At 42.8% G+C, this 15,098-nt stretch overlaps 2 protein-coding genes across 2 annotated transcripts in view; one reads left to right on the top strand and one right to left on the bottom strand.

Moving 5' to 3' along the window:
- The first annotated feature begins 366 nt into the window (after nucleotides 1-366).
- On the top strand, nucleotides 367-3,024 carry LOC143104560 (elastase-1-like). The gene is made up of 7 exons (XM_076268662.1): nucleotides 367-406; nucleotides 713-810; nucleotides 1,123-1,223; nucleotides 1,457-1,582; nucleotides 1,936-2,072; nucleotides 2,396-2,538; nucleotides 2,839-3,024. Exons 1-7 carry the CDS (start codon nucleotides 367-369, stop codon nucleotides 3,022-3,024), a joined length of 831 nt encoding a protein of 276 aa, XP_076124777.1.
- Nucleotides 3,025-4,785: 1,761 nt separating this feature from the next.
- The window catches only part of gls2b (glutaminase 2b (liver, mitochondrial)), a 58,862-nt gene continuing 48,549 nt past the window's right edge, over nucleotides 4,786-15,098 (bottom strand). Inside the window, exon 20 of the mRNA XM_076268399.1 lies at nucleotides 4,786-5,006. Coding sequence (XP_076124514.1) covers nucleotides 4,920-5,006 — 87 coding nt within the window. The 3' untranslated portion in view covers nucleotides 4,786-4,919. The remainder of the gene's footprint in view (nucleotides 5,007-15,098) is intronic.

Below are 15,098 nucleotides of genomic sequence, written 5' to 3'. Positions count from 1 at the left end.
GTTGCGGGTCGGAGTGGAACCTGTGTCCAAGTGGGCATTAAGACCCAAACGTGGAATGGCAACTGCCGCTTGCACCACAGTTGTCCACCCCCCAATTTATAAATACAGTATGTGTTGTCACACTTTTCCTGAGTATGCATGCTTTCCTCTAAATTCTGCTTACTAACTTAAACTTCTTAAACATTACGCAACACTGTCCGTATGGTAAGTGGGTTGGAGAGGTGACTGTTTGGCATACGATAGCTGGTAGCACACAGCTGTGTATCAGAAGGACATTCCCAGCATATAGGCACACTATACAGGCAGCGTATATATACATAGGAGCCAATCCCAGTGTCCCCAGCTTAGTCTCACCAGGCTGCAAACATGCTGAAGTTCGTGCTTCTTGCTGCACTCTCTGTGCTCGGTAAGACAGAGGCTGACCCGGGCTCTCAACATGATTTATCTTGAAATTGTTGCATACCCTTAAAAGTTATACCTCATGTATTGTAGATGTTATATGCCTGTTGTATTATACTCTGTTGATGTTGCTGGGTCAAGCTTCTCAAAATTCCCTCCACTGGCGGTTAGCAGTTGGGTCTTTGGTTTGTGATTTAATCAAATAATGTCATGTATCTCTCTCAATCCCCTACCCCACCCTCTCATTTCTCTCTCCTCCCTCCTTTCTTCCTCGGTCTGTCTCTTTCTCTCTCCCCCGTCCCTCTTTCTCCAGTGCTGGCTGAGGAGGAGTCCCAGCCTCGGTACCTGGAGGATTCCCTGGAGAGGGTTGTGGGAGGTGAGGTGGCTCGCCCCAACTCCTGGCCCTGGCAGGTAACATTCTCACACCTCCACCAGCCCAGTCTTCTCCTAAAGGACCCTCAATCCACATCTCCCTCTGGGCGGGAAAGTGGGGTTCTGTGCACTCGCAACACCATTTGCAGGCAGGGTCGCTATAGCCTCTTCGCTGAGATGAGCTTTGATCACAGCAGTTATTTCACTGTATTTCACTAACGTTTCGTGGCTCCAACACTAAATTGATTCTAGACTCTTCCAGTCTAAATCTGGCCTAAGGCTCCAGCACACTGCACTCCGGTCTGTATAACCCACATTCTGTTGCCCGCATGTGCCCCATCTGCCCCACAGATCTCTCTACAGTTCCAGTCTGGCAGCAACTACCACCACACCTGTGGAGGCTCCCTGATCAGGAGGGGATGGGTGATGACTGCTGCCCACTGTGTGGACAGGTACAGCAACTCTGTGTGTGTGTGTGTGTGTGTTTTTATATGTTTGTGTTTGTGTGTGTGTGTGTGTGTGTGTGTGTGTCAAAGAGAGAGTTTATGGATATGCATGTGTACGTGGCTGAGTGAGAGTGTGTGTGTCTGTGTGTGTGTGTGTATTTTTTGAGGGGGACAGAAGGGATGATTTTTCTTGTTGTAGTTGTTGTACTCACTGTTGCTTTTTGCACACCCTTGTGCAGTCAGAGAACCTGGCGTGTTGTCGTGGGAGAACACAACCTCAACAGCAACGAGGGCCGTGAGCAGTACGTCTCTGTCAGCCGTGTGTACGTCCACCCCAACTGGAACCGCAACCAGATCTCCAACGGGTCAGTCCACACATTTTACACCTACGACAAAAGCAATGATTGGGCCACATTAACTCAAGATCATAATTGTCCCATATGGCATTCGATTAGTCATCACTATTAACAAAAATACAGTAGGTTAGAGTTACTTCTACAGTGAATTGTGTTTTGTATGTGTGTATGTCTCTGTGTATGTGTGTATTTGCAAGAAAATTTCTTATATTCTTGAGTCCCATCGATTTATTTTGATGGATTATTTACTATTTCTATGTCAGTGAGAAAACCTTTCCCTTTCCAGAATTGTTCTACAAGTGTTGCTTCATGTCATAAAGAATTTAAATTGTGTGTGTATGTGTGTGTGTGGGCTTTACCAGATATGACATTGCCCTGCTGCGTCTCTCTAAAGAGGTAACTTTGAACAACTATGTGCAGCTGGCCAACCTGCCCCCCTCTGGCCAGGTTCTGAACCACAACCACCCATGCTACATCTCTGGATGGGGACGCACCACCAGTGAGCTCACATTCACTCTCTTACTCCGGTTCATTTAGATGAAGCATTTAGAATAGACTAAAGTGACCCAGTATGCATTCCGTCCAGAGGAGGTGCTCACTGTGAAAATATTTTTTGTGTGATTTGAACATTGCACTTACAGTAAAGAAAACAACATATGCATACAAATACAGTAAACATCATCCTGAAGGTCCATTCGTACAGGTTAGAGCTGATACGATGCTGAATGATAAACACAAAAGACTAACCAACTGATACATAGTATTACATCTGTAATCTCAATATCCATGCTCTCTCTCTCTCTCTCTCTCTGTCTGATGTAGCTGGTGGTAACCTCTCTGCCCAGCTGAAGCAGGCCTACCTGCCCGTGGTTGACCATAAGACCTGCTCCAGCGGCGGCTGGTGGGGTAACGGCGTGAGGAACACCATGGTGTGTGCTGGAGGCGGAAAAGACTCTGGCTGCCAGGTGAGGGCGCTCTTCCCTATTCATTTCACCTCAGTCCACACATGTAAACAGGCGTCTGCAGTTTCTTTTTTGTGACTGTGATTTTGTTCTTTTTTTTTATTCTTTTTATATGTTTTTACTTGTCAACACTGGTCTTCATCAAAGTGCATTTTAATTAATAGTTAGTTGCCTTTGGATTGTTCATTTGTATTGGCTGTCATATTTTGTAATGTTTTATGTTTTATATTGTGTGTGTGTGTGTGTGTGTGTGTGTGTGTGTGTGTGTGTGTGTGTGTGTGTGTGTGTGTGTTTTGCTCTCAGGGAGACTCCGGTGGCCCTCTGAACTGTCAGCTGAGCGGCAGGTACTACGTCCACGGAGTGACCAGCTTTGTCTCAGGCAGAGCCTGCAATGAGAGCCGCAAGCCCACCGTCTTTACTCGTGTGTCCGCCTATATCGGCTGGATGGAGAACGTAAGAGCTCTTACACACGCAGACAACATGTTTTGAACATACACATAACATTCACACTCGCATTATACATACAGTATGCATACACAATCCCACATGCATGTTGTGCAGACACAACACATACACACGCACATGTAACGGAGGCAGACTGAGCTAGCATGCTAGTTGCCCGTGTAAATCCTCACAGCCCTAACCTTAAGAATGCTTCTTACCGCTGAGTTGGAAGCCTGGGTTTTTAGCTCAAGTGGTTAGAGCGTTCATCTTCCATGCCGGTGTGTGTGTCAAGGTGGCAGGTTCGAGGCCTGTGAGCGGAGAACGAACCGACCTTGTAACACACACACAGACTCTCACACACACAGAGTATATAAACACAGATGCTAATCCAGACAAAAACACACATCAACATAATACATCAGATCATTCTGAAATCCGTCTAGTCTTGGTGCTGATTCAGGGTTAAATCCTTTCCTGAGCCACTGTACTGAAATCTGACTACAGATTACTAATCTGAATACAGACAAATCAACACTCGAAATACCTTCTGATACTCTCCCTCTGTTCTCTCCAGATCATGGGTTAAGATCCTGAGGGATATCTGAGCAGAACGTGACAGAATGGCAAGGCTTCAATCATCACGGTCAGCTCTGTCACCACTCCATCCAGACAATAAAGTTTACTTATAAACAAACAAATCATTTGTCTGTGGTCCTATTGTTTTTTTACAATTTTATTTTATTTTAATAAACCTTGTCTTTACATCTACTACACAGTTATTACGCAACCAGAATACACATCAAAGCAGATATTGCAACAAAAAAACAATTTAGGAAAACATCATTTTGTCACATCTTTTTGCATAACAGATATGCAAAAAGGCCTCAAGGTGAAATTTCAGAAAATAAAACATATACAATACAGACAAAAATAAACATATTTACATAAGTTGTACTATTTACTTTTATACAGTATGGTTGATAAAAGTATTTACAATAGATATGAGATATACACATGATAGAACTACTCTTAAAGGTGTAGTCTGTGGTTCTAATTTAATAGACTTTTGTCAATCCAGAAAAAAAGTGTATAAATTATATCCAAAAAGCTTCTTTGCATAATACATCCAGGTCCAGGCACTCAGGTGGATTTATAATTGTAAAAAGCCTTTATTTTACTGGGCTACAAGCAAACAAACAAACAAACACACACACCAACACCTGTCTGCTTATGGCTTCTTCATCAGGGTGTGCAAATTGCTTCTAGGGCCCTCTTGCTGTCCAGTTTGAGTGTGTGCTGTCCAGTTTGAGGGTGTGCTCAATAAATCTTGCATGTTTCTATATAGAGTGGCCAATAGAGACAGTAACGCAGCCGGAGCCATAGACAATATCAGATGATCAGGAGCACAAAAGGGAAGAGTGCAACTGAACTGATTGACTGCCTGAGCTCAGATAGTATCAACCTTTTGCCAGAACTTTAACTGCATTTCCCTCTCATCTTTTCAGTGTGCTTGACAGAATCAATCGACAGCATAACACACTGGCCAAAACAGTTCATTTGAAAACTGGGCACACATGTTATAGCCCTTCAAAGGCAAGCCTCACAAAACATTCAGAGAAAGTCAATACCCCATTTTGTAATGCTCTACATATTACGTCTACAGTAGGCGGCCACATTAAAGCTGCTCTAAGTAATATTTTGATGTGCAGTTTAACAGCCATCTCTAAAAAAAATAGATTCTGTGTAAGAAAGAAATTGATCACTGAGATTCCTGGGGTCCGTGATCATTAGCTACAAAAATTGCCATCTAAAACCAATCAGCAAACCTCCAAAAAGAACAGCTTGTCCCGTCATGAAAGCGAACAGGTCCTTTCCAGAGATGAGCTGGTGTGCTGTTTATCTGGTGGTCATGAGGCGTGAGGAGAAGTCCAAGTGTCCTCTCATACCACTCCTTCCACTGTCTTCAGTTTGTCGGTCTCTTCTCCTGCCTGTGTGCTCTGGGTCTCGCTGCAGTCCTTATGGTACTCCTGTAGAGGGCGCCAACACAGCCCAAACTCAGTGCTCATGGCTGTTAGTCTTGAATACTAATGTCACAGCTTTAGTTGTCATGGTAAGGGTACATTTTACAATTATGTTAGCCCTCTCTTACATGCACTAGCTTAGTGGCTATGTTACATATGGCATGAACTACCAATTTTTTTTGCAACATATTGTGTTTTATTTACAACCCGAATTCTGAAAAAGTTGGGACACTTTATAAAATGTGAAAATGAATGTTATGATTTACAAATCATGTCAACCCTATATCTAATTCAGAATAGTTAAAAGACAACACATGCCAGATGTGCAAAATGCCCATGTCATAGGCACTAATGCACCTCCACACTGTAATGGATTCGGTTTTGAACTGAGCACTATAAACAGTTGCATACGTTGGATAGTTGAATAGTCCCTCTCCTCTTTAGCCCAGAGGGGTCCATGATTTCCAAAAGGAATTGCACATATGTAATGGTCTAACTATAGGACCTTTTTCTACTTTACATCAGTCGATTTTAAATTAGCTCAGGCTCAGATAAGATGGCAGCATTTCTGTATCATGTCTAAATAAAATTTCTTCTTTGCATGGTAGACTTTACACTAGCATTAGTGAAAAGAGCATTAAACTAGACAATGCTTATCAGAAGTTTTTCTGAGCCCATACAATGATTTTCTGTACAGAAAAAGGTCTGGTTTTAATGCAGCCCTGTCCCTTGTTTTAAAGGTTTCTCTGGAGTCTCTGAATATTTTAATGATATTATGTACTGTAGATAGATGATTAAATCCTCAAATCGTTTGCAATTTCATGATAAGAAGCATTATTAAGTGTGCTTGCAAGCACACTTATTGTTCTTCTTAAGTTTTATTATTAAGTGTGCTTGCAAAGCAGCACACTTATTGTTCTTCTTAAGTTTTATTATTTTTCCCGTCTCCCTAATTTTTTGTCAGCTCTAGCGCCTAGGCCCTTTGAGACAGAGACACCGTTCCAACTTTAAAACGTCCGGTCAGTACCGGTGTAAGTTGGTCGCGAAGATGACGTCAGGTGGGCGTGTCGTTCGTCCGCCATATTGGATTGAACAGAAAGGTCACAAATTTGGTCCGAACGCCACGAAACTTGACGTACATTATCCTTGGACCAAGCCTCACAAAAGTTACCGGAAGGATTTTTGATTTTCGAAAGCGTTTGCCCGTCACAGCCAAACAAAATCGGCGGCGAAGCTCCGAAACAGGAAATCGTCCATATCTCAGGAACACTGTCACATATCGATACCAAATTTTGTATATGAACTGGGGACTCCAGTGTGAGGGTGCATAAGCTAAAAAAACAAGAAATATTCCAAAATATTCCATTATTTGGCAAACCACCCACAGTTATTTGGTAACTAACACCATTCACTTTTCACCATTCACCTTCTATCACAATGCCTTCCATGTATGCACAATGTCTCTGGGCAGCCACAATGTCTCCAGGCAACCTTGCCCAATCATGAAATCCTTGCTCTGCCATGGGATAGTATGGACTTACAAACTGAAATAGCAAGGAGAACAGTAGCTATATATAGCTTACATAATAGAGTTGTTTTCACATTGACGGTATTCAAATTACATTTTTCATTATTGTTACATATCATGATGGGAGAGTATTATTAAAAATGTTACAAGTATGCAAATGCATATGTTTACGGGCATTTAGGTTTTACTGTGTTGTTTTGTTGTAAAGACATGCAAGGCATTCTGGGCCATGTAATAGACAAAGCAGTGGTCGGCAGCGTTAACTTGATTTCCTGTATTAATATGAATAGGTGTTTCTGTAAACCTAGGGACAATAAACAGCTATCTCTGTTACAAAAACGAGCTGGTAATCGCCATTGAAGAGGGAACTATGATAAAAAGATTGTTTTCCTAAAAGCATGGAGTTGACGAAAGAATAAACAAGCGTCACGTTAATGTTAAATAGCCTACCTATCTGAACGCTAGGTGGCAGCGTTGTATTACATTTCACTAGTGTAGCCTACTTGAAATACGGTGTGAGATTCACAAGTAAGGAAGGTGCAAATATTATGTCATTTATCATGGGAAATTATTGGAAATGTTATTTCTTGTTTATCCTAATTGCAAACCACACACATCCATTTGGAATCACACGTACACATTTAATACTGAAAGACTATCATTTCGTTTATTTGATGTCGCCTAGCAACACAGCCTTCAGAGCAAAGATTCTAGAACAGGGCTTCAGAGAGACACATTTTGAGTTTGTGGCCAAGAACCTAAAATATCGGTTTCCATGTGCTGGATGGTGTGCATCCTTTATGAAAGTAAGTGTTTTATACAGTTAACGTTACAGACATAATGAGTCATGTTGTAGTGGTCAACATAAATGTGCCCCTTCTGTTATTAGAATGCTAAGCGGAGAAGCATGCTAAGCAGAGATTTAGTATCATTAATTTCTTGTGTGGCTATAGGGAGGAGATGTATGTTGCTAATTGGGATTTATGTTGTTTAGGTAATGCCATGGTCATTTGATATGAGATGCTTGCACTCGTAACTTCGTCACGTGTAACTTTAGGACTGCTATTTTTTTTTACTAACAGTAATTCACGAAGCACTTTAGCCCTAAAAGTAGCACCTACGTCTGTGACAGCTTAAAAGAAGTGGCAAGGACTCCTAACGCGATGTTTTGAAATGCGTCTACTATTGTCTCGAGGAGCTTCCAATCGCGAGGGAACTTGCATTGTAGGCATCACTAAGGGATGCAATAACACCACCAACAACCAAAACTAGCCTACTCATTGTCAACATGTACATGAAATGTAACGTTTCATGTGAATCAAATTAAAATGTTTTCTTTGCAAACGTAGGCATAGGCGTATGGTGACAGATTAATTTAATAATGCTGCTGTGTGAATCACGGTAATCACGGTGAATGAAGTGGCCACTTCTTAATGGGACCCACTGTATGGAAGTGGGCTAAGTAAAATAGAGATGTTTTCAATAAGATAAGGTTAATCAGAATTCTACATGCCCGCTTGACAACGGCTTGACAACAGCAGAGATAGAACTGGCCTTTGGCCATAGCAACCATCCATTTAGAACAACTGGCCTTCATAGCAACCAAAGATCTGAGCTGTGTTGCAATGTAAGGCAAAGTATAGAAAGGTGATGAAACATACAGAGACAGGTCAATAAATATAGTGCAGTGTAGACAGTAGTATACAGTTGATTTACAGAACGTGGTTTAGAGTAATATGAATTAAATATAAATATGTACAGTGTATTAGCAGTTATCTCATACAATAAGTAGAATAATGTAGGCTATGTAGATGTAGCAGTAACATTATAATAGTAGAAATAATAATATAGATATATGCAGTGTATTAACAGAATATAATAAAACAGAATAAATATGGATATTCAATATGACAAATATATAACAGATATGTACATAACATACAGCTATGTGCCGTGTGGAAACAGTGTCATTGTAGTGCAGAAACAACATTATAAGAGTTGTAAGAATAAGTTAATGTGCAGGATGAATAGTATAAAGATCAGTAGAATAACTGTATAAATGTAATTACAGTATGCCTATGTACATTTGTAAATAAATAGAAAACTATGGGTGAGAGGGATAAATTAATTTAATTTAATCGTAAAAGTAAATTGCATTCAATTAAATTGCCATTAAAAATCTTTCCAGTAGGCTTTAATGTCACACAAAAAGTACAACCAAAGCTGAGCTTGATCGATCAACTAGAACGTCTAAAGAACCAGAACTTGAGTGTAGTTTTTTGCTGGGTCCCAGGCCATGTTGGTCTGAGGGGAAATGAGAAAGCGGACAGTGCTGCTAAGCAAGCCCTCAATGAAGAAGTCACAGAATGTCAAATCCCTGCCCCAGACATTAAACCTATACTGAAGCAAGGAATGTGAATTTTGGCACATTTTCATGATCCACTGGGTCGTTATGGGCCACACAAAATATGGTGTTGCTAAAATTACTCCTATTGTGGCTATTAGAGACATGCGTTCATGAGTATCCAGCTACATTCAATGAGTTAAGTAAAATACATTCACACACAAAAAAAACCCCATCACTAATGTTGTGGACATTCCTTTATTCTGAGATACATCAATAGGCTCTCAAAACAATCCCAAACAGACATAAGGTCTTTATAGAGCAAATCCATATAGATTATTTGTCAAATAAACCAGTAAAACAGAATTAGGGGATGGAATATATAACATTCACACTCATAGCTCATATTTCTAAAAAAAATCAGTGAAAAAGTATCCTGACAAACAAGCAGCATTTTAATGCCTTAGTCATATTTCATAATTTCTCTAGGTTACCTGATAGCACAGTTTGAGAGGTGCAAGACGCGTGACATTATTTATTTTTGCAGCCAATCACTGCTGTTGTTTTATTTTATTGATTTGATTTTAGTCATAGAAGCTAAATTCGAAGGCAGGCCACAGGTAAAAGCTAACGAACCGCAATCAAGGCAATAGTTGAATAGAGCTTTTGAGGTATTGCTACTGCTCCAACACTGAAAGGCACTGTTAGAATGCTTGGATCAAGCCAGGTTCAGCATAGCGTATGTCACTGTCTGCTCACGTTGGTGACCGGACCAGGGCAAGCACACTTTCGCAGTTCCCGCCGGAAATGCAGTCTAGTTATTATTATTTTTCCCGTCTCCCTAATTTTTTGTCAACCCTAGCGCCTAGGCCCTTTGAGACAGAGTGTCTCCAGTGTGAGGGTGCATAAGCTAAAAAAAAACCCCACATATTCCAAAAGTTTCCATCATTTGCCAAACCACCCACAGGTATTTGGTAACTCTCACCATTCACCTTTGCACCATTCACCTTCTATCACAATGCGTTCCAAGTATGCTCAATGCCTCTGGGTATCCACAATGTCTCGGGGCAACCTTGCCCAAACATGAAATCCTTGCTCTGCCATGGGATAGTATGGACTTACGAACTGAAATAGCAAGGAGAACAGTAGCTATATATAGCTTACATAATAGAGTTGTTTTCACATTGACGGTATTCAAATAAAATTTTTCATTATTGTTAAATATCATGATGGGAGAGTATTATTAAAAATGTTACAAGTATGCAAATTCATATGTTTACGGGCATTTAGGTTTTACTGTGTTGTTTTGTTGTAAAGACATGCAAGGCATTCTGGGCCATGTAATGAACAGTGGTCGGCAGCACTCCATAGGCTACGTATTAATATGAATAGGTGTTTCTGTAAACCTAGGGACAAAAACGAGCTGGTAATCGCTCATTGAAGAGGGAACTATGATAAAAAGATAGTTTTTCTAAAAGCATGGAGTTGACGAAAGAATAAGCAAGCAATGTCACTTTAATGTTAAATAGCCTAACGCTAGGTTGGCAACGTTGTATTACATTTCACTGAATACGTGTGAGCTTCACAAGTAAGGAAGGTGCAAATATTATGTAATTTATCATGGGAAACCTCCCGGGGCCCGTCGCTACCCCCGCAATGCAATTGCTGGAAAATTCTATACAGGTCTTTTCTGACTACCGGCGTGCCTTTGACCAGGCCAAGGCTACAGCGCAGACGCTCACAAATTAATTGGGGGTTCAGAGTACATTTGAAAATGTTAGAGCACGGAGAGTGAAGCGAACTATCGGAAGATGAGCGCTTAACCGATGCAGAGAAATTCTTCAAAGTGCAGGTATTTAAAGAAGCCCTATGCAGGTCTGGTTATTCCTTCGCTGTTTCTGGGTTTTCGCCTGATTTGGGCTCGCATTATTCACGACATAGCTCCCCCTGCAGCTTCGGTAGCAAGTGACTGCTACGCTAAACCCCCAATAGCTAGCGAGCTAGCATCAATAAACCAAGGTAAACACATAGGGCTCACAATAAAACGGTCGAGCAAAAATCACATTACAAAAACGAAGTTCACCCAAAGGTAGGCTACTTACAATTTCAACAGCAACAAAGCCAAGTCGGAGTCCGTTTTGCAGTCTTCTTAGAAACTACAATCTGACTAAATCTGACTACATTTTCGAGTATTTCCGCCGAGTTACATCCGGATGTGTTCCGACCGTGACCAGAAAGTTGCATATTCGGTTTTTCCGCGGAGAAGCACTAGGGGGAGACGAAGCACCCACCAAACGACCCAAAAAGTGTTGTAGAACCATCAGAACGACTCTCAACCTGCATAATTAAGGTCATTTTTGCTAAAATTGTTGCATAGGGCCTCTTTAATGCAACTCTGGACATCATAATCAGTCAGCTCTCCCAACGATTTGCAAGTATGCGGGAAACTTGTCATGTGTTTGAGTCTTTACGTCCTATGACCCTTCAACTCGCAGGTGATAATGAACTGCTTGAAAAGGCAAGACGTTTGTCAGACCATTATAGCAGGGACATTGCACCGACATTCCCAACACAACTCCTCTCATTCAGGTCTTGCTTTAAAGCAGAGATTTCACAGAAGTCATCTATTTTTCAACTTGCCAAAATGCTGGTGGTAGATTATGACAGTGTAAAATCCACATTCGGGTAAGTGTGTACTGCTCTCATGTTGTTTCTGACATTGCCTGTGACTGTGGCAACAGCTGAGCGATCTTTTTCCAAACTCAAACTTATTAAGGAGCAGCATGGGGCAGGAGAGGCTCAGTGGGTTAGCTATCCTGTCCATTGAAAATACGAGAGCAAGAGCATTAAATATTGGGAACATCGTTAACGATTCAACGAAAGGCTCGTAAGATGGCCTTCTTCTAATGGCCGAATTCACGCATATTGGGGATTGTATGCATATGAATGATTTTATTTGGTTTCTGCACGGTTAAATAAGTTAGGCTACATTAAGTTTTGTTTCTGCGCAGTGCGAGTTTTTAAGCAAGTGTCGTGGAAATTATCCACTTCCCGAAACCTCCAATCCAACTAGCACTCTGATGTCAAAGACCCGAAGGAGAACACCAAGACGAGAAATGCTGAAGACTGTTGATCCTTTATTCACCGTATTGCAGTGATGATACAATCCAAACAATGTCAGGACTGAACCGTCAGGCAAGAGAGTGATGAGTTGCAGCTGCTACCCCGATGAGATCTGATCTGAATGTGCCTGAGCTCTCTCTTTTATGCTCTCAGGGGCCTGAGAGGCGTTCCTATCATCAGGAACGTCACCAGGCCCCTTCTAGCCAATCAGAACGTTTTGGGACTTGAGATATTGGTGGAAACTCCTTCTCATACAAACATTAAAAAATGTGTGTTGCTAGGCAGAATACATGTGATCAAGTTCTATGTGTAATCTGTTGCCAGGCAGGGTATGTTTTGATTTGGTTCTATGTGTCATCCCAACTTTGGTTTCACTTCCCTCTCTGGAAGGTCCCTGCATCTCCTCTTCTGCTAGCCCCTTCTATTTATGCCCTTCTGGTAAGCACCTTTCTCTCCCAGGCCCTGTTTTTACTTTCACTCTTAGCCTTTGACAGCTCAGTCTCATGACTTCCAGTAAATGTTGCATAACAGTGGCACAAACAACACCTTTATAGTAAATGGAATGTTTCCAATAAACCAGCACACACACACAAGTATTATTATTATGTCTGTGATAAAATCACCACATATTCCCCCCTTTGAGGCTAAATTAGCCTCACTATGCAGCATAAGCAGTGGAGTGTGCCATAACCTCTTATATATCGTCGCGACACCTCAGGCTAGATGCACATGAGCAAGTTACAGGGGAATAGTGTCTATTATTAAAAACCTAATGCTAAACATGAAACCTTAAACCTTATGTAAGAACTAATAAGAATGTGTCGGCATCACTGCCCTTAGCAAACCCCGAACGCCCAGATCAAGTGACAGAAGGACCAATTACTCGTAAGAACGAGTTGTGAAATCTTCCCATTTATCGACTAGAACAAATGGCTGGGACCCGAAACGGATACGTCCCCAAAGTGACCTGAAACCTCATATATTTCAACCAGTCACTTTTTGCACACGAGGTTAAGTAAAACCCCATGCTTCATGGCACTCAATGCACTAGGTATGGTATCAGGCATTGGCGCAGCCTAATCCGTCACTCATCTATACCCTACGGGCGCAAGGTTATTCCGCAAACCTTATATATACGAGTAAATGATAAATCAGGAGCCCTGGACGCCCAAAGCAGGTGACAGAACGACCAATTCCTTGTTATGAACATATGGCTAGGACCCGAGACGGATTTGTCCCCAAAGCGGCTAATGTGCTAGTCACTTTGAGCATAAAAGAATTTTCATGCAACGGCCATCGGTGCCAAATCGGAGTTACATAACAACTTCATGATCCCACTCGTCACTCACCCATCCTTCTTCCAGGTATATGGCTCCTTAAGTAAATTATGTAAATGGTGTATATATGGCCCTTGTCTGGCCTTTACGCACCACCCCCCTTTGTTACTCGCAACGTCATCCCCTTACTCCTCCGGATTCCTCCGGGCATTCACACTAGCGTGAGAACGGGTGAGCGCGCCGGCCGCAGGCGCGCCACACCGAGGGGACGGGCCGCCAGGCTCTGCCTTAGGTTGCCCCTGCTGGCCATTGGGGTCGTACCCGTCCTCGAGCACTGACCGCGCCACACACCTGCCACGCCACTAGGCGGGCCAGGCCCGACGTACGGTAAGTTGGGGTGAGGTGAGCGCTTCTAGTAGCAAGCCTTGGTTATACCTGGCCGGGTTTGGATGGCCTTGCAGTTGAGGGCTAAAACCTCATATAAAATTGAATCAAGATTACTTAATTCGACTTATTCGTGCGACTTATTCGTGTCAGGTCACAGCCCATAACCCTACTTTTTTACTCTGTCACCTGGGCGTGCAGGCATGTGTCTTGTGAATTACCTGTCAGTGTTGTGTATGTGAGCGTGAGTCAGTGTGCGTGTGTAGAGATGGGTGACTCGCAGGACCCCACCTCTACTCGTACATGACCGGGAGAGGAAACTCCGGGGGAGGAAACTCCTGTTCCTGCTCCCGCTCCTGTTCCAGCATTCGAGCGAGGAAGTCGCTCTCCATTACATGACCCTCGTTGAACTCGTCTTCCATTATTCGTCCCACACTAGTTTGCACTAAAAGAATTCTCTCACTTTCATCCTCCTCACCCCATGGTGTCATTACATTCTGGACCAAGAGCTGTCTAGCAACCACCTTTGAGCAAACTTTTCCACAACATTGAGTAATACAGCAAAACATTCCTACCACTAAGGCTGCTCCTAGCAATAACTTCCCCAGAAATGCTACAATCTTACCCCCCCATGACCCAAAGGTGTCCGTCAGCCACCGGGTTACAGGGGCAAAGATTCCTGAGATATCCGGGATTCCATCAAACGTCAGTCCTTTTCCAGAGTTCTCGTGGGCTTCCTTGTTTACAGCCTTGAGTCTTTTCATTGCGTTTGTGAAGTCGTCCATGTTCTCGCCTTCCCCTGGGACGTACGTACAACACGAGTCTGTTCCAACGATCGCGCACACCCCACCTTCCTTTGCTAGTATCCAGTCCACTGCTATCCTGGTTTCCATTGCCATTTTTGTGGTGGCGTTCAACCTCCTGTCAAACGCGTTGAACGCGTCTATAGTGGCATTCATGAACCGCAGGGCGTTGTAGTGGATGTAGTTGATCCATTGAACATTCTTGGCGATGCCTACGGATGCTCCGTAGAAGGGGAGGGCGGCTTCAAATCCGGCGAGTACCTCGTCCCGTGCCTTGAACTGTCTCGGGACGTTGTGGGGTTGTCCGAATACGTCCATATACACTCCATCGTCAGCGTCTCTTCGGCTTCTCCTCAGGTTCCCTTTTATCGGCGTTTGCTGGTTGGCCCCTGGGCTGGTTGAGTTCAATGTTGAGTTGCGTTCTGACCAGGGGACTATGTAGGTTTGCTGGGCCAGGGTGACCCTGGCACACTTTCCTCTCCAGTATTTTGGAAGGGTGTTTCGCAGTCCCCATCGTCTTCCACAGGCCCACCATAAGTCTGCCAGCGGAATATCCTGTTCATACATCCAATTCACGCTCAGCATCGTGGTGTTTACTTCGACTCCAATCCTCTTCCCGTTGTCGCTGCTTTCTACCAG

This window comes from Alosa pseudoharengus, unplaced genomic scaffold, assembly GCF_046254945.1.
Source record: "Alosa pseudoharengus isolate Yale_2024_CS ecotype anadromous, Long Island Sound unplaced genomic scaffold, YU_APseudo_1.1 YU_APseudo_1.1_scf_5, whole genome shotgun sequence".
Lineage (NCBI taxonomy): Eukaryota > Metazoa > Chordata > Actinopteri > Clupeiformes > Clupeidae > Alosa > Alosa pseudoharengus.
The sequence above is the reverse complement of the archived record's forward strand: the minus strand, read 5'-3'. Positions and strand labels throughout refer to the sequence as shown.

Coding starts and splice junctions, on each gene's coding strand:
- LOC143104560 (XM_076268662.1), top strand. CDS start 367: ATGCTGAAGTTCGTGCTTCTTGCTGCACTCTCTGTGCTCG. Junction 407..712: donor TGCTGCACTCTCTGTGCTCG/GTAAGACAGAGG, acceptor CTCTTTCTCCAG/TGCTGGCTGAGGAGGAGTCC. Junction 811..1,122: donor CCAACTCCTGGCCCTGGCAG/GTAACATTCTCA, acceptor TCTGCCCCACAG/ATCTCTCTACAGTTCCAGTC.